The 23,319-nt window shown below is 51.8% G+C and overlaps 1 protein-coding gene across 7 annotated transcripts in view; it reads left to right on the top strand.

Annotated features, from left to right (window-relative positions):
- Arhgap22 (Rho GTPase activating protein 22) overlaps window positions 1-23,319 on the top strand; it is a 153,856-nt gene that overhangs the window by 124,590 nt on the left and 5,947 nt on the right. For 3 of the 7 annotated variants that reach the window (XM_057769749.1, XM_057769750.1, XM_057769753.1), the window contains 4 exons: window positions 5,602-5,778; window positions 17,521-17,728; window positions 21,450-21,582; window positions 22,313-22,386. In XM_057769749.1, coding sequence (XP_057625732.1) covers window positions 5,602-5,778; window positions 17,521-17,728; window positions 21,450-21,582; window positions 22,313-22,386 — 592 coding nt within the window. Of the gene's footprint in view, window positions 1-5,601; window positions 5,779-10,576; window positions 10,760-17,520; window positions 17,729-21,449; window positions 21,583-22,312; window positions 22,387-23,319 lie in introns of those variants that run through there. The other 4 variants (XM_057769752.1, XM_057769754.1, XR_009057138.1 and 1 more) reach the window with 3 other exon arrangements.

Below are 23,319 nucleotides of genomic sequence, written 5' to 3' on the forward strand. Positions count from 1 at the left end.
CTTTGTTAACAGCAACATGAGAGCTAGAATGGAATCATAAAAACAGGAAAGTGGAGGCTGGAGGGCTGACTCAGTGACCAAGAGTGCTTGCGGTTATCCCACAGGACCCAAGTGTGGTTCCCAGCGCTAAACTGGACCACTCACAGACTGCTCTAATCCCAACTCCATGGAATCTAACACCTTCTGGACCCTAAGGGCACCTGTATTCATGTTCACATGCACACAGAGAGACAGACAGACAACCACACACACACCACTTTTAAAATGATAAAGCAGCTGGATGAAGTGGCACGCATCTGTAATTCTGGAACTTAGGAGGTAGAGACAGGAGAATCAAGAGTGTCTGGGCTACATAACGAGGCACTATCACAAGTACCTCAAAGAAAAGAAAGTATAAAAAGGAAGGTAAAGGGACACCGAGCCCATTAAAAAGAAGAGGGACTTAAACACAAGCATACGAACAATCATAAATCTTAAATCATAAATCTTCCTGGGTGAGACTAGGAAAAGCATGTTCCCATCATTTGCCTGACAAGAAATGCATGTAGGGATACCAGATAAGTTGTTTTAAAATGGGAAAAGGTCTTACCTGCTTGACAGCAATCGCAAGGAAGATAGGAGATTGATTATACATCAGATAGAAATCTAGAGAGAAATAGACAAAACCCAGATTGCAGCAGAGATTTTAATGGCTCACCCCAATAATTGATTTTTGTTGTTGTTGTTGTTTTTTTTTTTTTTTTTTTTTTTTGGTTTTTCGAGACAGGGTTTCTCTGTGGTTTTGGAGCCTGTCCTGGAACTAGCTCTTGTAGACCAGGCTGGTCTCGAATTCACAGAGATCCGCCTGCCTCTGCCTCCCAAGTGCTAGGATTAAAGGCGTGCGCCACCACCGCCCGGCTTCACCCCAATAATTGATAGAACAAATGAAAAGATAGCCCACACAGGGGTCAGAGACCTGAACAGACTCCCCAAGCAGATCTGACTGATGTCAGCAGACACCTCACCCCATGCTACAGCCAGCAGGACCGTTTTAATTGGTTCGCAGAATAGCTACCAAGACAAACCATGGTCTGAGCCAAAATCAAAGTTTAAGAAGTACAAAATGCCTCAGGTCTTACACATATGTTCTCTTACTGCGGTAGAATTAAGTCAGAAATCAGTAACAGAAACGGTCCATAGAAATCTGAACTGCGAATTTGGAAACTTACGCATTTCTAAAAACTGGTAGTTCAAAGTGAAGTGGGAAGTGTTTTGAACTGAATTAAAGTGAAAATACACCCCAAATTGGGGACCAGCTCTAAAGCAGAATTTGGGGTAACAATAGCACTAGACAGGATAAGAAATGAAGAACAAACAAACAAATCTAGCAAAGGAAAACAAACACGGAAAAGCAACCAATAGCGCGGTGGCAAACTGCAGCCTAGCTGGCACGTTCTGTGATCAGCTCTCACAAGCATGCTCAGGCCTTCCCGCTCCCATCCTGGCCCTGCTGGCTCAGTACTCGTTTTAGTTTGGCAGAGTGGAGGAGTTGTTGCAGAGACTGTCTGTCCTAAAATCCTAAACTATTTACCATCTAACCTTTAAATAAAGCTTACTAATGAGCAAAACAATGGTCATAGTCCAACAAAGGCTGTTTGTTCGAGGTCAGTAACAGGAGCTTTGGTCTGGCAAGATTGACCTGAAAGAAAGACACAGGTGACCATCCTCTCAAGACCGCTGCGAAGGGGCGTGTGTGTACGCAGAGACCCTTCAGGCACTAAAATGACCATGGACGATGACAAACAACTTTATGCTGGTTTGTTTAGTAACACAGATGAAGCAAATTCTCTAAAGTCGCAAATACTTGCAGGTTAGGATAGAAAAAAATATGTATGTATTAAAGTGACTTTTTTTTCCCCGAGACAGGGTTTCTCTGAGTAGCCCTGGCTGTCCTGGGACTTGTTTTGTAGACAAGGCTGGCCTTGAACTCAGAGGTCTGTCTGCTTCTGCCTCCAAGTGCTGGGATTAAAGGTGTGGACCACCACCGCCCGGCTCTTAAAGTGACTTTTTTTTTTGGTTTTTCGAGACAGGGTTTCTCTGTGGTTTTTGGAGCCTGTCCTGGAACTAGCTCAACTTCTGAAATCTACCAAACACTAAGAAAAAAATAGTAAAAATTCTACACGAAGTCTCCCCCAAGAAAATTGAAAAGGAGAGACTCCTTAACAATCCTCTGAGGCCTGTGTTGCCGGGAACCAAAGCTGGACAAAGACATCTGTGCTGGCTGGTTTTGTGTATCCACTTGACACAGCTAGAGTCGTCAGAGAGGAAGGAGCCTCAGTTGAGAAAGGCCTCCATGGGATCCATCTCTGAGGTGTTTTCTCAATTACTTATCAGTAGGGGAGGACCCAGCCCATGGTAGGTGGTGCTATCCCTGGGTTGTTGGTCCTGGGTTCATAAGAAAGCAGGCTGAGCAAGCCAGGGGAAGCAAGCCAGTAGGCAGCACCCCTCCATCCCTCCATGCCCTCTGCATCAGCTCCTGCCCTGTTTGAGTTTTTGTCCTGACTTCCTTCAGTGATGAATAGCATGTATACAAACAGATTAATGCAAAAGTAGCCAGGAGAAGATGTTCCAGGAGGAGAAGTCTGGTTAAGTGAAGACCTCTTTACTCTGGTATAGTGCATTGACCACCAAAGGAGCCTGGCAACGCAACGAAGAGCAAGAGACTTCAGCAGCAGCAGGGCCATAGAAGCAGACCGCTGTGTACAGAAGTTAACTCCAACTCGTAGGCCTAAATGTTGACCCCTAAACCATAAAACTGCTGGAAGAAAGCTTAGAAAAAGACTTAAACCACAAGTTCTTAGCTACAATGAAGAAACCTAAGTGATAAAAGGGGCAGGGGAAGATAAATTGGAGTTTGCAAAATTAAAACCTTTCATTCTTATTCTTAGAAATAAGCCACAAGAGGTTTGTAACACACAAATCTAATGAACTTGCATTGAGAATATGCAAAAAAAACTTTAAAAAAATTTGGTCATGGAAACAACTCCTCTAGAAAATGGATAAGGGGCTGGAGTTGGCCGTTAAGAGCAATGGCTTCTCTTGCAGAGGACCTAGATTCAATTCCCAGCACCCTCATGGCAGTTCACAACCATCTGCAACTCAAGTTCCAGGGGCTCCGACACTCTCTTCTGGCTTCCATGGACTTCAAACACACATGTGTTCATGCCTAAATGCAGGCAAAACACCTATACATATAATATATAATAAATCATTTTGAGGCTGAAGAGATGACTCAGTACTTAAGAGCACTGGCTGCTCTTCTAGAGGACTTTGGTTTATGTCCCGGCACCCATATGAAAGTGCATCACCTTCTGTAATGCCAGTTCCAGGGAATCTAAACACCCTCATAGGTACCAGGTATGCAAATGGCACGCATATACACATTTGGGCACATGCATAAAATAAAGATAATATAAATATAAAAAATAAATAATCTTAAAAATGGGTGAAAATCCTGAACAGATGCTTTTTTTTTCAACCAGAGAAGGTCCATGGGTGCCAATTAAGTAAATAAAATGATATCCATAATATCCAACAGTCAGTAATTTGGGAGCTGCTCAATCAAATCTCCACCTGCACACTTACTAGAACGGCTAAACACAAGAAAACATTGGTGAGGGCACAGGAACTGGAATGGTGTGGGCCGGGCTGGAAATAAATGGTGGAACCACTTTGGAAAACAGTTATGGGCTGTTTCTTGAAAAGTAATGCACGCTGAAGGATACATGCACATGAACATACATGAAGAAATACATGAACTGTATAATATGCAGACTCATGGCACCCTGGGACAGGCCCCTGGCCAGGCATACGGATCTACACAAGGACGTCTGCCCACTTCTGAGATGGGTGGGCGCACATTTTGTAGAATGACGTATTGCATGGGTGACCTTCTTTAGGGAAAATGGATTTTAAAAAGAGAAATTCACAATTAGGTATGAAAACGACATGCTGGTCAATTCCTAGGTCCGTGGATCTCTGGGTTTCTTTCTTCGGGTCTGTGCTGCAATGCTGAGGTCATACAGAAAGCTTCTGGTGGCCTCAGGTCCTCACCACCGAGGACCCTCACAGTCTGCCTGGCCCAAATGATGGGTATCTTCTACCAAGCTGCTCTAAGCTGGCAGCTCACTGTCAGTGCCGCGTCCATGTGTAAGGCCACGGCCACAGGAGCAGAGATGGGCCTCCAGTTCCTTGCTCCCCACCGCGACGACTCTCATGTCTGGTCATTTTGGAAGCCCCAGTGAGCAGGGCTCGTCTGTCTGTACCTGGAAGTGTCTTGCTCGATACCCTGCTGAGCTTTGGGGTCCTTCTGTCCACTGCAGTGTCTGTTGTCCCATGCTCCATGCTCATAACACCCTCAGCAAGGTCTATGTCCGCCATGGGTACAGCTCCCACAGGAGTCTGCTCACCTCCCTCGGGCTGCTTGCTGAGGCCCTAACATGCTGACAGTCTCTTAGGAGGTGGTGAGAAGCAGGGGTTGGTGGCCGAGCACCAGGACCTGGAATCTATGTCTCCAGCTCTTAGGAACTATAAGCGCAGGCAAGATACTGAATTGGGCTGTGCCTCAGTTTCTCTGTCTATAAAATAAGAAGAAGGGTGGGATAAGGGTATAGCTAGCTCGGGAGTAAAGTGGTAAGAGACCCTGTCCCCTCAACATATACTTGGTAACTGCTTTTGGTTCTTGTGAAGATGGGCCAAGGGTGGTTGTGTGCTCAGCAGAAATGTTCTGGAACTTTCTAGTGCTCAGAAGCATCTGTTCCCATCTGGGCTCTTTCCCTGAACCGTAGTCCAGCAGGGGACAGTCTGGGCTAGTGATGATCCCTGTCTGCCTTCTCTCCCTTGGGCACAAGGTTGTTTCTGGGACTTATCCCCAGAACATTGTCCTGCGTGGGATCCTACCCTACACAAGGAACAATGTTTGGGGGATGTGGAGGGTGAGGAAAACAGCCTTAGAAATCCCTTAAATTGCCCACAGAGCTCAGTGTAAAGTGGTTTTTAGAACATCTGAGCGATGAACTCACTTGCAAGGGCAACCTGGGAGCCAGTAGAGTTGCTGAGTGGAGAGTTAGCTCCAAGGAACCCAGCTCTCCTCCGCCCCTTGTGCCTTTTAGCCTCGAGTAGATGACTCCTGATCAGGCTTACCATCCGGCCTCTGTAACCTGCGTGGAACAGGGAATCTGGAGTGTGGGGAGGTCAGTTACACTAAGGGTAAATAAAGCACACAGTGAGTGTCAAACACAGTGGCTGACTTCACACAAAGCACAGTGAAGCCATTTGAGGGACTGAAGCTCTCTGAGCTGCTCTGAGATAGGCATTTTCCCCCAGTAGTGTCTGGTTAGATTTTTAATGATTTCAGTTTTGATATGGAAGCAAATGAACAAATACAAACAAACCAAAGTGAGAGCAAGGGAGAAAAAAAGAAAAACCAGAAAGGACCCCCGTGTGAGGTGTGGAAAGGGCCTGGGCAAAACTGGAAGCAAGATCTGAGTTCCCAGGTGTCTGGAGGGGACCTCCTGTCCTGCACAGGGACCCCGCAGTAAACCTTGTCTGTCTGTCTTGCAGGTGGTGCCGGGGAGCGGGAGAAGGTGCCAGCCAACCCTGAGGCACTCCTGCTCATGGCCAGCTCCCAGCGTGATATGGAGGACTGGGTGCAGGCCATTCGCCGTGTCATCTGGGCCCCGCTGGGCGGAGGTACTTCCCGTAGCTCGCATGCCCACCCTGTAGAACCCTTGTCTACAGGTAATCTTGTTCTCTTGCCCTGAACTCACAAGTTCTTTCTCATTTGGGACTTGCTGACTGTATCCTGCATGTCTGATGGCAGCCTGCTCCTTCTGCTACTATCCTGGAAGTCATGCCTCCCACCTAGTACGTGGCCCCTTGGCAGGGGACACAAGCCTCCAAATAGAGGCCTGTGGCTTTTACACGCTCGTCTCCTTCCATCTAGACACCCTGCTGAGTGCTGAGTGCTCTTCCCCCAGACTGCAGGTGGGCTCCACACCATTCTGTGTTCATATCCAATTCCTCAGTCTTCACGTCAATGAACAGATAGCGCATGTTTGTGCATCAAATGCTTTTCATTAAGAAGAGGGAGCATTTGGGGCTGGGGAGGTGGTCAAGAGTGCTTGCTGCGAGACCTGAGTTTAGTTCTCAGCACCCATACCAGGCAGCTCACAACTGCCTGCAACCCCAGTTCTTTGGATCCAATGCCCTCTTTGGACCTCCACAAGCCCCTGGACTCAGATGTACATACATACATACATACATGCATGCATACATACATACATAATACACACAAATAGATACACTCATGCACATATAAAAATAAAATCCCCAGCCCAGCCATTGAACTTCTGCACCAAGTTAAAGGAGCACACATTGGCTAATAATCATGGGGAAGGACGTGCCAGCGCTCTGTAAGGAGAGATAACAGTCAGATGTCCCTTGGGCTATCTCAGGATCTGATGGGTGACCAGCCCCTTGAATGTGCACTTGGAAGGTGCTTAGGAAAGCTGACTGTGACAGGCAGAAGACCTGGCATCAGCTCTGCTGCTCTGAACCCTTGACAGCTCTCTGGAACCCTGTGATGGCTGCAACCTACCCCACCCCACCCCACCCCACCCCAGCCCACCCCAGCCCACCCCTGGACTCCTGTGTTCTCTGGTCATCTTTGCTTATCCTTCTCTTCTTGTTGTGTCCTGGTCACACTAAACTCTTCAGCTGTCCCTTCTGTTGTCAGTGGCACCCACCGGAAAGACTGGGGTACCTTTGTAAGGACAGCATTCAGCACTGGATGATGGTGGGAGAATAGGGGGATAGGGTTACTCAGGTATCGGTGTCGCCTCACACCAGGGTGTGATTGACATAGGCCCAGCATGCTGGATTGGTATAGTGTGTAGGGCATGTGATCATAGGATCAAGCTGCCAGTGAGATGCAGCTGCTGAGATCTTACAGCAGAGCAGAGGCAGCAAAGGAACAGGTCTTCCAACCAAGTCTGAGTTCTAGCAGCCTGCTTACACAGCCTAAGAATGGGCATGTGGACCACTGCTTTGGTCCATCAACTCTGAGCACTAGCAGCCTGCTGATACAGACCAAGAAGGGGCTTATGGACCATTGCTTTAGCCCATCACATCCTGCTTCTAGCGCCACCCACAGGCATTGAACCTTATGTTTGGACCAATCATGGCTTGGCTGCCAGTCACAATTTTCCCTTTACCAAGGGAAGTGCCAAGGCAGAAATGGTTCCTGAAGGTTCCTGGTTGCAAAAGCCCAGTCACACTGTCTCACCCAGCCCTGTGTGGGGCTGGGCCTCAGGGGCCAAGAGAATGAGCACCAATTGTGGCATTGCTGGCTCAGTGCACTCATGGACAGCCAACAGCTGGTGCTGGCGTGAGTGGTTGCTCCGGCAGTGTGACCTGTTGTCCTCTTGATCAAGGCAGCCAGGACAACACAAGAGCCTAGCAGTTGCTAGTTAGTCAGATTCCTTATTCCTGGTGCCTTTGCTTATTTACAGGAAAATGAACATCAGAAGGAATGCTTGCAGTCCAAGCCCCAGAACTTATCATTAGTGCCAACCGTGATTGTAGTGATTGTAACGGTTCTGGGTGCCAGGGAGAGTCAGTCCCCCAGCCTCTTAGAAGCTTTTGTTTTGGGTTTGCTAATAGCCACCTTGGTGGGTGTGAAGTGGTGTTTCGTTGTTGAAACGAAGTGTTGCAAGAAGGCTAGAGGCAGCCAGGAGGATGTCTGGTGGGAAGCTGCCAGAACCCGCCAGCCCTGGCTGGCACAGGGGAGCGTTGATGTGGGCCAGAGGAAGCTCTGGCTGCGAGTCAGGTGGTGGGTGAGTGCCTCCTGGTCCCCCTCCGGATATGGGTTTTAACTCCTCAGGGAGATGGGGAGAGAGCATTGGAGAGTTCTGAGGCAGAGAATGTGGTGATCTGACATGCGATTTGGAGGGGACTTCTGTCTGCTACCTGGATAGGCAGGAGGGGAGGGGAGGTCCAGAATCTGGACTATTCATGCAGGAGCACAGCTCTTCTCATGGGCCTGGCTGGTGAACTGAGCAGATTGCAACTCTGTTCAGGAACTAGGGGTGATGAGATCTCCAGGATTGAGTGTGAGGAAAGGACGTGTGAACACTGACTTCAGGAGTCATGCCGAGCATCTTGCAAGGGTGGAGGTCAGTGACGGTGAAAGAGGAGCAGACTGGGGGCGCCAGAGGGGGCGGGGATCCTGAGAGCACGGCTCTGTCTGGGCACATTTGGGTGTGGGCTGTCTGTGAATCTGTATAGGCAGCTAAGGTAGGAGTCAGAGGGCTGGGGATCGCTTCTCCCCGGCACCATTTGCTCCATATCTCAGCCTCACTGAAGACAGGTCTTACTTCCGGTTCCAGTGATTGTCACCCTGCCAAGCCAGCTTCAGTCACTTGAATCTGCTTCTGATGCTGTGTGACCTTTCTAGTGAGACATGAAGGTTCAGACACCAGGCTTAGGGACTGGTTCACAGTGTCCTCAGATCTTCCATGAGGCACTTAAGGCCCCACCCCTAAAAGAGATACAGGAGCCCATGATCTGGGATCCTCAAGTCAGGAGAGACAGGTGGCAGTCATTGCTCCAGGCTCCAGCCCCGGGCTTTGAACTGTCAGCCAGGAAAGCCAGGGCCAGAGCAACTGCTTTATCTGGGAGCTCCCCGCAGCAACCCCTGCTCAGCCACCTTTAACTCCCTCTCTGCTTTCCGCCACCCTGTCTGTCTTCCCTTCCTCCTCTGGCAGCCATTAACCAGTCTCCATATATGCTACACGGAGCTCTGCGCTCTTGCACACGCCACTCAGGGACGCCATCCAAGCTGAAGAGCGCACCTGGCACCAGGCTGCTCACAGAAGAGAACCATCATCATGTCTGAGCTCTCCAGCCCTGCTCCCCACCCCGCCCCAGATGCTCCCAACACAACAGACTAGAACTCACTGAAGTGGGGCTGGTGAGGACCAATAAGCAGGAGGTAACTGCAAACCTCCATTTATCTGAACATTTCCTAGGCTGGTAGGTCTAATTTAGGGACCTCCAGGTTGGGAAACTGGGGTTCAGATAGGAGAAAAACAAGCCATCACCATTGTCTACCCTAGCAGGGAGTATTGAAGGTGCCCCCACCCTTCCCACCTTCAGACCTGAGAAGAGAAACTGGACACTTTGGATTATACGCACTTTTGGATGGAGGACTTCAGCTCCACGCTCAGGTTCAGGGCCTGCGCTAACATTAGCCTCAGTGTCCCAGAGCTCGAAACTTTGGGAGTGTGTGCTTTCCCCAGGGACATAAGCGTAAGGATATACCCCTTGCCTTTTCCACTTCCTGGACTGGTAAGTCCCCTTATCTCCTCTTCCTCTTGTAGTTCAAGCACCCTGCAGTTACCCTGAAAGTCTGCAACAGCCTTTCCACCCTCAGTCAGCTCATACCTAACCAAGCTCCTCGGGGTGTGTAAGGTGAGGAAGTCACCAGGACATGACATCAAAATACCCCATTTGGAATAAAGACAGGACGTGATTGAGACTTGCTCAGTCTGTCTTTATTTACCACTTTGATACTTTGATTGTTATGGATCTTTTTGCATTAAGGTTTGAGACAGGGTCTATCTACATAGGCCTGGCTGTCCTGGATCTCAGTCTGTAGACCAGGCTGGCCACAAACTCAGGGAGATCCACCCACCTCTGCCTCCTGAGTGCTGGGATTAAAGGCATGGGACAGCACTGCCTGGCTCAAGGTGTGTTCTTAAAATTACTCAATGGGTTATCTTGGTTCTTAGAGCAGCTCTAAAGTTTCCCTCGGTGGTCCGTACTCCCAGCTATGTCCTACTAAACCTGAGCAGGTAAAGTGGTGGTCCCTTGTACGTCTACCTAGCTTGAGGAGGGACCCCATTCCCCCAAACTCAGGGCTTTCTTCCTCCCTCTCTCCATCTCTTCATTCTCTCCTTCTGACCACCGGCCTCCTGGTGTAGGCTGACCCTGCACACCACTCGGAACACACGATTGTGAGCTCTTCTAGACCAACCCAGAGAGGTTAGGCTTTGCAGAAAGATGATTTTGGAATGATCTATAGGTTCTCAGCTAGGAGACTGCAGGCAAATCGCATCCTATCTGAGGCTTCACAGCTTCTTGTAAAAATGAGTTGTTAATTATCTTTTAGATCTGTTGGGAGGAGACAAGGTCAAATCCAAACCTGGTTTCAAGGAGGTAGGAGACCTGGAGTGTGGGATCCCCTTTAGGTTGGGCATTAAGGCTCTGCTGGCAGGGTGATTCAGAACCAGTTGCTCAATCCTCTCTGGCCTCCCTTGCACCTCCTGAAACTCGTGCCTCTGGGCCCTTGGTCTGCTTGGGTGCTCCTGAAGCGGGGCCCCAGCTAGGAAGTGATCGCGTGGGGAGCTGCTGCCAACTCAGGGCTCCTGATACAGCGGTGCAGAAAAGGGGGTGCGCACCGGGAGCTCCTAGCGCGGGGAGGCATCTCAGGCACTCGATCCTCCCTCCCTCGCCCCAGGTCCGGCCCCGGGCGGCTCTGGCCGGGCAGGCGGCGGGCAAGACGCTACCTGTGCGCGTGCCGGGCATTCCTGCTTCTGCTGCCGCGCCGCCGCGCCCGGGCGCGCCATGGGCCTGATGCCGGCTGCTCGGGCCTTCTCCAGCTGCGCCTGCCCACGGCCGCCCTGCCGCCTGCCCTCCTGCTGCGCGCCCGCCGCCCCAGGTAGGGGCTCGACGGGACGCGGGGCTTGGGGGATGGGGGCTGAGGGAGGGTGGCCCGCATCACAGGGAGGGTGGCCTGCATTACGGAGCCCGGGGATCCTAGATTGGTCCCGGGGGGTTGCGGGGATGTATGTGCATGTGCGTGTCGGGGAAGAGGAACTGGGGATCCCCTATCCTTTCCGGCAGGAGTGAAAGCTGTTTGGAGAGATGGGAAACTACATCTAGGAATTTAATATCTTCCCCATCCCCGACTGCCTAGACACCTAGAAGGAGATGGGTCAAAAGCTGGGACTCCAGGGCCTGTTGCTGGCCTGTTGCTGGCCTCTGGATCGCCACCAAGCAGAGGAGGGAATAGGTTTGCCTTGGGGCCTTACTGGCCTTGGACAAACCCATCCTCTAGTGCTTTAACCTCTGGTGGTGTTCCAGCCACGCTGAGGGCAAGTTAGAAGGGTTTTCAGCCTCTTGCCAATATCAGACTGCCTCAGAAAGCAGGACCTGAAGTCGGTGGTCCAATCAAAGTGAGGGTGGATGTTCCAGGATTCGGTGCAGGGCAGGTTGCAGGTGGGAGTGAACCAAAGAGCAAGAAAAGTTTGTAGATAAGAGGGAGACTGTAGGTTTCCCCAAAGTTTGCAAACCTCTGGAGAATTGTTTTCTCGTTGTCCTCCCCCCGCCCCCCCACCCCGACTGTGGCCTCCTCTCCACTGGGGAGAGCCAAAGGCAGATAGACAGCAGCCAAGCCGACCTGCTGCCTCAGCTCTGGGACCAGATCCAGAGGGAATCCCAGTGACCTCCCTTTCTTGCTGTGGCAGGACGCTGGCCCCCTCGCACCACCACCACCGCTTCTCTTGAGGCACTAGGTGCCCTGTGTTGTTATTGCGTGTTCACCCGTGGGCATAGCTCCAGGACTCGGCAGGGAGGTTGAGGGCCACTTCCAAGGTGTTTTAGAATGAGCTCTGAGCAGCAGCTGGGACTGTGGCTTCCACTCCTGCTTGAGATTCTGAGAGGTACTTACTGGAGGCACGTAGGCTGGATGGAACAGCTGGCCAGACAGAAGCTGTGACCGCAGGTCTACCCTGAGGAAAGCCATCCCTGACAGCTTCCTCTCAGCTGGCAGAGTGGGCACTTTGTGACGACCGTGGGCCGGGACCTCTAGGAACCACGTACTGGCTGGGTTTCCAGCAACATGACAAGCCTACTGGAACTGATTCTTGGCATATTTCCCCTCTGAGACTTGCCAGGAGGGCTTTGGGAGTTCAACAGGTGGGGCCAGGCCACACAGGGTCTGCCAGAGAGGCAGACTGTGGTAAAGAAAGCAGTGGGCAGGGCCATTGGAAAGGGAGGCTGCTTGAGGCCTGATCGTGGCTTGCCTACAGCGGGGGCAGCTGGCAAGGAAGAATCAGGAGGCTGAGCAGGAATGAGGTCTGGATTTTTCCTTTCAAAAGTCTAATGGAAGAGGGGATGGCCTGGGAATGCGGGACCATCCTGGGTCTTGGGGCACTCTGTGAACATAGATGCTACTATACTCGGTAGATGGAGACAGAGGCCTGTGGTCCACTGGTTTAGCCAAATGTGTGTCCAGAACCTGGGTCTCTTTGGTCTTATTATTTGCCCGCCCCCCGTGCCCCGACCTCCTGGCATCTGGGGCCAGTGCTCATGTAACCTTGTCTCCCCTCCAGGTATCCTTCCTCATCCCTGCCCTCCAGCACCAGGTGTTCTCCATCACAGCTACTCCATTGACCCCTTAGTCCCCTTCCTCGTACTTGCTTGTTTCCTCTGTCACCTCCTTCCCCAAACCTCTTCTATTTTGAAGTGCCGAGACCTTGTGACTTTCCCGTTGCCCCTATCTGGGGCCAGTGAGAATGTTCAGGAAGGCTTCAGTGGGAGGCAGGGTTGGGAGGGGCTGTCACAGACAGACCTGTCAAGACTGGGTGCCGCCGTGTGGACAGATGGGCTCGTCTAAGTTTTGTGCCTAGGGGCTGGTGGAGGCCAGCAGGGCAGAGCTTGCCTGGTTAGTAAAGTGAAGATCACAGTGGGTGGATCGGGGAGCATGCTCACAACCCGGGATGACTCTGAGACTCCTGGTGTTGCTCACACATCCACAGCTTTTACATTCCAGGGTTCTAGCTTCCAGGGGTTACCTGCCACCTGAAAGTACAAAGTGGAAAATTCCATAAGCAAACAGCTCATAAGTTTTAAATTGTGGGTTGTGATGAAATCTCGAACCCTCCCACTCTGCCGTGTCTGGGATATGAGTCATCGTTTTGGGGTGTTTGTTCTGTTTATGTCACCTGCCTATCAGATCCGTTGTTGTGGTACTATAGTGCTGGTATTCACACCGCCTTTATCTTATTCCACAGTGACCCAAGCACAAGAGTAGCGCTGGCCATTTGAGGAGCTGCTCCTTTAAGTGAAAATGCTGAAGTACAAAGAGATGAGTTCGGAGAAGGGGTACAGGGAGCAGGGCACCTACGGAAGGGACCTTCCGCACTGGTACATTGTTAAAATTGTTCTGTTTTGCCAGCTCCTTAGTTCAGGTCCTAAAGAGACAGATGTCTATCAGCGGTACCTGTTAGCACACCAAAGCAGTGCATGCCGCCTCCAGGCTCCCTCAGTACCACAAGAAGGCTGCATCCTGTCTCTCCTCACCCTGTGCTCCACCCTAAACTTCTCCAACTCATGGGCTTCCTTCCCCAAGTGCCTCACTCACCCCTTGTAACTGCTATTTCAGGTATGCCCTTTCTTTTGTTCCCCTTTCATCCTCTCCCTCTTGCCCCTCCCGCCCCTCCCGCCCCTCCCTCTTGGTCCCCTTTGCCTTCACTCTCTCTCTCCTTCCCTCTCTTCCCCTCTCTCTCCTCTTGTGGCCAAGTGCAGTCTATTGGCCACATCTACTCTGTCTCCCTGCTCTGGACTCTTCCGGATGCCTCTGGCTGTTCGCTCCCTTATAAAATAAAAATCTTCCCCTCAAGCGTACTATGGAGCAGTCGTGATCTCCTTTTCTATGTCTGGTGCCGAAATCCTCAGTTTACCCTTAGATCATGCATGTTCTACTTAGGGAATGGTGTTGTCTACAGTTTCCCTGGGGATCTGGGTTTGCCTCCCCTGAGAATAGGGGGACTTCTGCTCTTAGAACAGGGCCAGGCATGGACACACAGTGAGAGGCGGGTGTGGGGAGCAAGGAGGCTGGTTGGACTCACCTGAGCTTTGTGAGTCTGTGGAGAGAATTTGGCAAGTCTTCTGTCTTCCTGACTGGTCTCCAGTCGCTGGGAGCTGAGGCCAGGAGCTGAGTCCAGTGACTTGAGATAGGCAAAAGCACTGCATTGTGTTTGTCCTTCCCATAATCTCAGTCCTCCACCTCTGCCCGTGGCCCTGCAGAAATGAGTGTCTTTACACTGCTATGGCCCTGGGGGTGGGAGAAGCAATGGACACAGAAGGCCTTGCATGTGCACGGGTGCTGTGGAGTTTTAGTTGAAGATGTGTTACAGTCGTTTGTGCCGTGGAGCATTTGTTTACTGCCGCAAAGGTGTGTTGCATCCTTTGATGTCACATTTGTGTAATTCTATAAAGCTGAGTTACTTTGCCTGCTGCAAACACCTGATTTGGTCTACTAAAGAGCTGAATGGCCAGTAGCAAGACAGAAGAGGGATAGGCGGGGCTGCCAGGCAAAGAGAATAAAATTGGAGGAGAACAGGAGGAGAGGAGGATGCCAGGGGCCAGTCACCCAGCCACACAGCCAGCCGTGGAGTAAGAAGGAAAGGAACATATAAAGACTAAAGGAAGGCTAAGAGCCCAGAGGTAAAATGTACTTAAAGAGAAATGAGATAATTTAAGTTAGAAAAACTAGCTAGAAACAAGCCAAGCTAAGGCTGGACATTCAAAAGTAAAAAAGTCCCTTTGGGAGCTACGGCAGGCCCCCAAAGATTAAAAAATAAAGCAAAACAAAACAAAACAAAAAAAAACCCCAGGTAGACATGGGCATAACTGTGTGGAAGCTGACACTGGCGAGGTTGAGGCGTGGGCAAAGCTGAAGGAAAGGTCCACATGGGTGGTGGGGAGGAGGCAGGTGCCAGACCAAACTTGCCGCCGCCCCACCTGGGGACACTTTATCCATGGGCTCTTCCTCTCTGTGTTCCGTGCCTGCTCATTTGACGTAATGGTACTTCTGGTTACAACAGACATGACTTCCCGTGGCTTCCTTCTGTGGGCTGGAACCCCTTCCCCACTTATACAGACTATAGTGTCATTTCGGGAGGTCTGTAGTCACAAATGCCTCAAAGCAGGAAGCAGCCGAGTTGAGTGGGAGGCAACAGGGAATCGGCAGTGGGTTTCTGTCTTTTATCACGCTTGCCTTGTGGAGATTTGGGCCTGTTGCTGCCCTAAGCACAGATATTTCAAGAGAAACTCAAGAGCTGGGGTACAGCTCAATGACAAAAAGCTTACCTAGCGTATGCACTTCGAAACAAAGAAGGAGAGAAGGAGAAAAAAAAAGCTAATTTAAAAAATGTTCCACCTCCCCCCCCCCAAAAAAAAAAACAGATGGTGGTGGCACATGCCTTTAATCCCAACACTCGGGAGGCAGAGGCAGGTGGATCTCTGTGAGTTCGAGGCCAGCCTGGTTTACAGAGTGAGTTACAGGACAGCTGGGACTGTTTCACAGAGAAACCCTGTCTTGAAATACCCCTCCCCCCCCAAAAAAAAAAAAACTTTTCAATGTGACAGGAGGAGGTAAACTTGTGCAGCCTAGGTCCTGAGCGTGGGTGACTGAGTCCTGAGAGAGAAAGAGCAGGGTCTCTGTGTCCTTGGACCAACCAGCTCTGACCGCAAAGGCTAGGACACTGTTAGGCCTGAGTCTGGCCTGCTTTGAGCTGCCCAAGTATCCAGCTTGTTCCTGGGCTCCAGGCTCTCAGCCTTCCCCAAAATCACAGTCAGGGAACTAGCCTGCCAAGTACCAGAAGAGGGAGGTTTCCATCTTTTCCAGTACCACTTCCTCTGCTGTGACCTGATGATCCCTGTTCATGGGGCCTGCTGCTGGGCGCCCCCATCTTCATGGTGGTGGCAGAAGAGCTGGGATGTTTACTGCATCCAGAGCCACACTGAATGGGCTTCACTTGGACCCTGCCACAGGCACACACAAGTTGACATGTTCACATGTTCACATGAACAAAAAAAAAAATCCCAAACTGTGTGTGCATATGGTGCACACCTTTCCCTGAAAAGGCATGTGGGACAGGGGCATCTTCCTCACCAGCTCTGAGTGCTTTATTTCCAGATTGTGCAGTTTAAGGTTCAGCATTTGCAGTGCCATTCTGTGACAGGGTTTCTCTGTGGAGCCCTGGCTGTCCTGGTAGCTCTGTAGACCAGGCTGGCCTCGAACTCACAGAGATTCGCCGAGTGCCGGGGTTAAAGGCGAGCACCACCACTCCTCGACTGCTTCATCCTTCTTAAAGCTCAGATGGCGGTGGAACCTTCCTTCCCTATCTTTGAAGCTATACCCCTGAACAGTTCCGTCCACCTCCCTCCCAGTCCCCAGCGACCACACTATTCTACCTCCTTCCTCTGAGAGTGGCAATGTAGGAATCCTTACCAGTTTGGTCACACGGCTTTCGTCCCTTTGGGAGAGCCTTCTTTTGCAGTATCTTCTGGATTCATCCCTGTCGAAGCCTCTCAGAATTTCTTGATTTTGCAGGGTGGAACCACGTCTCACTATGCAGGCACAGAACGTTTCATGTGCTGATGGCCGGCGGAGCGCCCCCCACCTTGCGTTGCTGTTTGCAAAGCTGCTGTGCACGTACACACACACACACACACACACACACCTTTGACACCCTACTTTCAGTTCTTTTCCCTCATCTAACCAGCACTGGAATTGCTTGCACAATAATTCAGTTCTCAATTCACTAAACTGAGATACCATACTGCATGGATATCCCAGCAGCACCATCTCCTGTCCCTGCTAGTGGTACACAGTGCTTCATTCCCCTACCCTGAGCAGTGCGGAGACTTTCGGTTCCTCTTCCTCCCTGCCCGCTCTCCCCAGTTTCTCTTCTGATGACAGTAGCCTGAGGGATGTGAGGCAATGTCTTGTAGTGTTGTTGTTTTTCTTCTTCTCCTCTCTGGTGTGTGTGTGTGTGTGTACAGAAGGCAACCTTGGTTGTCTCTCCTTGTTGGGGACAGGGTTTTTTCTTCACTACTGTGTATGACAACATAGCTGGCCAAAGTTTTTAGAGTTCCTCCTATCTCACTCTAGGAACATGGGATTACACATGGGTGCTACTGTGTCCAGAGTTACACGGATCTGCACTAAGGTCCTCACACTTACGTGTAGAGGCTTTACCCACTGAGCTGAGCTAGCACCCCGGCACTCACTGCATCATTTTGATGAATGATGTTGAATGGGATGATGTTTTTCACATCAGTGTGTCAACAGTCTTGTCCCGTGAGCTGTCCTGTGCCTCCCTTTTACAGCAGTGCCCAAGGGACTGACCCAAGAAGGATCTGCTCATTCTCATGTGCCTGGGTTTCCCATCTGGAGTGAGTTCCAAATCCATGAACACAATTCAAATACATGCTCCCTCAGGCCAGGCTAGCCATGCTAAGAGCCTTGCCTAGCCACTTGGGGGTGCCCTCCCAGCGTCTAATCTGTACCCTTGGAAAGAGCCTCCTTTGGTACCCACAGCCTTCTCTGCCTTCAGCTGTCCCAGACACCCTTCACCTGCCATTGAGCAGAGCGGCAGAGGAATCTAAACAGTCTCTTTCTGTGTCCAGGGATCTTTGGGCAGCGGCTGGAGGACACAGTACACCATGAGCGGAAGTATGGCCCTCGCCTGGCACCTCTGCTGGTGGAACAGTGTGTGGATTTCATCCGGGAGCGAGGACTGGGTGAAGAGGGACTCTTCCGTATGCCGGGCCAGGCCAACCTGGTGAGGGACCTGCAGGATTCCTTCGACTGTGGGGAGAAGCCTCTGTTTGACAGGTGAGCTCTGAGAGACAGCAGGAGAGGTGGGACCAGTTTTTAAGCCTGCTGTAGTTTCCCCTTGACACGAGCGTCTCTGAGCAGGGCCTGCCTGGTATGTCGGCTGCTGCTATGACTCATGAGCGTTTAGCCAGTCTGCTCAGAGGACAGACTGCCAGTGCACAGAGTCACGCTGGTCCCCTGGTCTTCTTGAGATTGTCTGCCACAAACAAGGTCAGCCATGTGGTAGTGTTCGCAGCTCTTCCTTGACCCTGGTAGAGGGAAGAAGGCCTCAGCTGGCTGCCAGGCCGGCATGGCTTAGACATAGCTGCATCTTGGAGTCCAGGCTTCCTGAAGTGTGCCTCTTAGCTCTACCTCTTCTTAGTGACCCAGCCCAAGCTTCCACAGTGGTATGGTGGCCTAGCAGCTGAGTTCCATCGCAGTCAGAAGACAATTGCTTCTGCCTGCCTTGGATCTGTGCTCATCGCTGGGACTTTCCCATGGCTACTATGTGGAAACTACATCCACTTCCCTGGGCCTGAGAGTGGGGGAACTCCATGGGGTTGTGTGGGCTCGCTTCTCTCTGCCAGGACCCCACTTGATACAGATCAGTTTTGCATAGAGTTCTTGTATCAAGCCATCAAACTAAACCAGACATCCATAAAGCTGCCTTTTCTGACATCTTCCCTCAGACAAAGATCCTACTACCACAGGACAAACCAGCCCTGCAGTGCCTACAGCCCTGGGCTTTCCTGGTCCTACAGAGTGTAACACTCATCCATCCAGTTTCTTCCCAGAACCATGGCTATAGCCAGAGCTGTGACATTTCTTTCCTTACCTGTGGTGCTTAGGACTAACCACGGGGCTTTGGAGTCCCTTATACCTGGAGCCTTTGAATGCCTGTCCACAGCTTGTAGAAGCTTATGGCTTATTCTCTCCATCTCTGCCAGACAGTCCTTGTCTCTCCTGTAGGCATCAAGGTTAGAGACTGCTTCCAGCAATCACGGTCTTGGTAGGACCTGGGGGCAGGGGCTTTTAGAAACTTCCCAGGGTCAGACACCCTGCTGCAGTGTTAGACACTGGAAAATCATCAGACCTTGAACCGCCATATTCAAACTCCCTGGGGTTTCCTGGCAAGGTACCAAGCCTTCGGGCCTAACCCACCCTCTGGTATCATCATCTTGTCATGCCTCCTGTTTTAATGTGTGGTGCCAGCCGAGCCCAGTTTGGTGTCCATCCCTGCATTCAGTTCCATAGACCTGCATCTCAGCTTGGGCAGCATGACGAGGCCCTTTCCTCCAGGCCATGGCTCCTAGCTGCCCCTTCCATTATGGTACCTTTCTTCCTGCAGCTTTAACGGTTCCTCCTCCCAGGCAGGCATCTCAGCAGTGTCTCTCCAGCAGGGCAGGGCTTCAGAAACCCCTTCATGTTTCCGAGACCATTCTCGTCCAGTTTCTGCTATTCACAGAGGAGCTGTGTCCACCAACTCACAGGGCCCCAGGGATCTGCGGCCCTGTCCAGCCTGGTTCAAAGTGTGCCCTGGGGCTCTTTTCCCCCAAGCTCACTCATAGGGACATCTCAGGGCTTTATTGCCCTCAATCATAGAGGCCCAAGGGCTCTGCTTCCATGCCCACCTGCCTACTCTGAGCACTGGAGCTGTGTTCCCCACAACTCTGTGACAGGGAGTCCTCCTAAAACTCCTCACAGGGAGTCCTCCTTCCACCAACCAACTGGGCTTGCACGATGGGGATTCCCTTCCCAGACTTACTCTGTCTTGTGCCGTAGGCCCCCCACCCCCCTTGTACTAGCCTGCCTATGGGTGTTGCTTCTGGCCTTGGGCTTCCTTTACCACTAAACTCCTTTTCATCTGCTTACTCTTTCTCCATAGGAATAGTCAGCCCTAGGTGTGAGTGTGTGTGTGTGTGTGTGTGTGTGTAGAATAGATTAGGATGGTGGGGGTGCAGATACGAGCTTATGAGCCAGTGGGGAAAGAATGGATGGGAAGAGTGTGTGTGTGTGTGTGTGTGTTCTCCAAGTAAGACCTTCATTCTGGACGGATGTTGTTGTTGACATGGGCAAGAGGGTGACTCTGAGGACGAAGAGAGGATGGGAAGCCTCAGGTGGAGGCGTGGTCAGTGGAAATGGCTCAGTTGACCGGAGCAGTCTGCTGATCCCCAGTGTCTTGCTGTGGCCTTGCCTCAGCCCACCAGCCGCATGTAGCATGTCCTGTGAGACTCCCAGGCTGATGGACCCAGGCATTGGCTTGGAATGTTCTCTTTGTACTGGTGAGAATGTGATGGGTGTGCAGCAGTGGTGTGGGAACGGAATTCAGGGACACTGGAGTCAAGCGTTAAAGAAAAGACCGGCAATGAGTGGGGGATGGAAGGCTGCAGAGGAAACCACAAGAGAGCAAAAGTGTGAGGAACAGTGGCCATGGGGTGCAGCTGAGCTGCAGGTCTCCATGGGCAATGGGTAGTGTGGGAGGGACTTTGAGCAAGAATGAAGACAGGAAGTCTGTGGACTGCAAGGGGCTAGCATGTAACCAGTCCCACTTCCTGTCTCTGAGGGGGCAGCAGCTGCCAACCCAGAAGTCCCATCTGGGAAGGACACTGGCTTCCAGCGTGGATAGAGAAAGTGACCTAGGAGGAGGCAGTGGGTAGTGAGCAGCAGCAGCAGCTTGCCTCCCGAAAGGAGGTCAGGAAGAAGAAGCCCACATGTGTGAATCTTGGGAATGTATGGTCATATGGAGGCCATAATATCAAATGTCTGCCAAAAGAACCCAGGGCTTTATGATGCCAGCATGGTACATGGTCAAGTGCCACCTTATTAGGCAGCCAAGATCTGCCGGCCCAGGTGTAGCTTGAAGTGCCACCTTGGAAGGGGTGCCAGCTGTGGCCAGAACTGCCCCACAGAGTCAAGGCAGATAGGAAAAGAGAGAGTGAGCCTGAACTGGGAATACCCTTGAATACCCTGGCCCCAGCACACACACACTTCAGCCTAGGCGTCTCTGAACCCATAGTGGAGACTAAGTCCAGTTGTGGCCATCCACAGCCCTAGAGATGGAGCAAGGCGCTGAGACCAGAGGCAGGGACCTGACCTGTCACCTGTCCAGCCAGTGCTGGGTGCTGCTCTCTGCAGGAAGGTTAGCCCTGATGGGATCCCTCTGATATAGACTCCCCAATTCAGCCAGGGTTCATCCCGGGAACTAAGCAAGCTCAAGCAAAGACTTGACTGTACCCCATGAGAACTTCCTGTGAGCTGATCCAGGTCACAGGTGATTCCTTCTACCTTGAGCAGCTGTTGTGAGAGGACCAGCCATGCCCTGTGGCTTCTGCAGCAGACTATCTGCCAAGTCGCACACCGTGAACACAAAGCAGAATTCTCATTGTGAGAGGACTAGCCATGTGCTGTGGCTTCTGCAGTAGAACATCTGCCAAGTCCCACACTGTGAACACAAAACCGAATTCTCTTCACCCCTTAGACACGAGACTGGATTTGAGCCAGTGATGTGAGGCTGGTGAGTAGATGCAAGTTGAAACTTCTGGTCTCTCTGTCACCCTCCCCCGATGCAGGGGTCCTGCCTTCTGTGCTTGCAGGCAGCCAGGGTCTGCAGCTAGCTATATGCACACACCTCGACCTGAGACCGGGTACTGTCCTGGTCTCTTGGGAGGTCATAGCGTACGTGTTAGTCCTGCAGCTTCCTGGGGTCATGTTCTCACTCATGTCCCCCTTTTCACCCCAGCACCACAGACGTGCACACAGTGGCCTCCCTGCTGAAGCTCTACCTTCGGGAGCTCCCAGAGCCCGTCATCCCTTTCGCCAGGTATGAGGACTTCCTCAGCTGCGCCCAGCTGCTCACCAAGGACGAGGGGGAGGTCAGTGCCTCCCGGGACACATCCTGGGGGTGGGCTTGGGGGGGGCAGCAGGCTTGTGGAGTCGATTTATCAATGGCACATGGGTTCTGACTGCAAGGCTGCTATGTCGGGGAAGGAGGACCCTCAGCTGTGGAGTCTGTGTAGGACTCCAATTCTCCTCTGATAGTTTCCGCATGAGTAGAAGTGGGGTGGGGTGGAAGGCAGACCCCTCTTAACACAGCGTACCCAGTTCTAGCCACCACACAACGCACACTTCTGTTTCCCCATGGTCTCCCACACCTGGCTGAGACTCCCAGGCTCTCACGGTGTTAAGACCGAGGAGCCTGTTACCTGTTTTCTGAGATAGCCACCAGGACAGGCCTCAGTCCCCTCCCCTCCACGCTCTGCCCTCCTGGCCTTGCTGGAGCCATCTGCAGCTCTGGGCTGCTGCGGCAGACAGACTGTTTGCCTTCTCCGTGAGTGTGTCTGGGTGAGAGTTGTTATCTGGCAAATATTTGTGCCCTGATAAGTGAGCCGAGACATTCCTCTGTGGCCTTGCAGAGGCCACCCCTCACTCCAGCTCCCAGAAATGAAATCAGTCTCCTCAAGAGGTCACAGCCACACTTTGGAGGGAAGGAGAAGGTCAGCTGGGATTGGCCATGCATCCCTCCCTCCTCCTGTCCAGCCGTTCTCCAGTTAGGGGAGGCCATACTGCTGGTGTCTGAAATTCTCTGTTCTCTTTCTTCACAAGGGGACTCTGGAGTTAGCTAAACAAGTGAGCAACCTTCCTCAGGCCAACTACAACCTGCTCAGATACATCTGCAGGTAAGTGGCCTGTTTGGGGAGGGCCTCCTCTGGCTCTGGGCTCATTCCCTCCACCTCTGGAGAGACAAAAGTACAGAGGGTCCATTCACCCCCTCAATGCTGCCTCAGCAAGGGTCAGGATGGCAAGGAGTGTGTAAGAACACAGAGCTGCAGGAGGCGGTCGGTCGTGAATCATTTCAGAAGGACCCTGCCAAGCTCTGCCTTTCTGGGTACCTCTCACTTCCCTTCCCCACATGCTGGGTGCTGGCAGGGGTCTGCTGGGATGACACTCACCCAGTGCCAGGCGGGGTCCAAGCTTATGGTGCATTTGCCTTCTACACTAAGGATGGCCATATCTTGTTCCTTGGCCTTTGTTTCTCAGGATAGTCTTAGATCTCAGGAGCTATCTTCCTTGAACACATACAGGTGCAGCTGACTGTACCCAGCAGTCATAGAAAGTCTGAGATGCTTGGCTGAGTGTGGGGATGGAAGGGGGCCTGAGGGCACAAAGAGGCGGCCATGTGGTGGGGTTGGAGGTATAGGGCGTGGCTAGAGGGCATGACTATATGAAGTTGAGGGTTGGGTGGCTATGGGATATGCCTGCATATTGAAGGTATCATGATAGCGTAGTGAGTGGTTGGATATAGGGTAGCTGAGTGGGTATGGATGGGGTGGGTTTTGTGTGGATATGGCTAGGGTTTGGCTGTTCATAGCTGTGACAGATGCGGGAGCATAAAGCATAGGTATGTAAGGTGTGGTATGTGGACTGATGGAAGAGCGGGTAGTAATGCGGGGTGCTGACTGGTATGGGGTGGGCATCAGCAGTATGGTATGGTGGGTATGTCTGCGAAGTGCAGCTTGGAGTGTTAGTGTGGTGGGTGGGTGGTGGTGCAGGGTGAAGTCGGTGCGGGCTGGGCTTGGTGGGGTATGGTATGGTGGGCGTGGCCATGCGGG

This window comes from Chionomys nivalis, chromosome 5 (genome assembly GCF_950005125.1).
Source record: "Chionomys nivalis chromosome 5, mChiNiv1.1, whole genome shotgun sequence".
In the NCBI taxonomy this organism is placed as follows: domain Eukaryota; kingdom Metazoa; phylum Chordata; class Mammalia; order Rodentia; family Cricetidae; genus Chionomys; species Chionomys nivalis.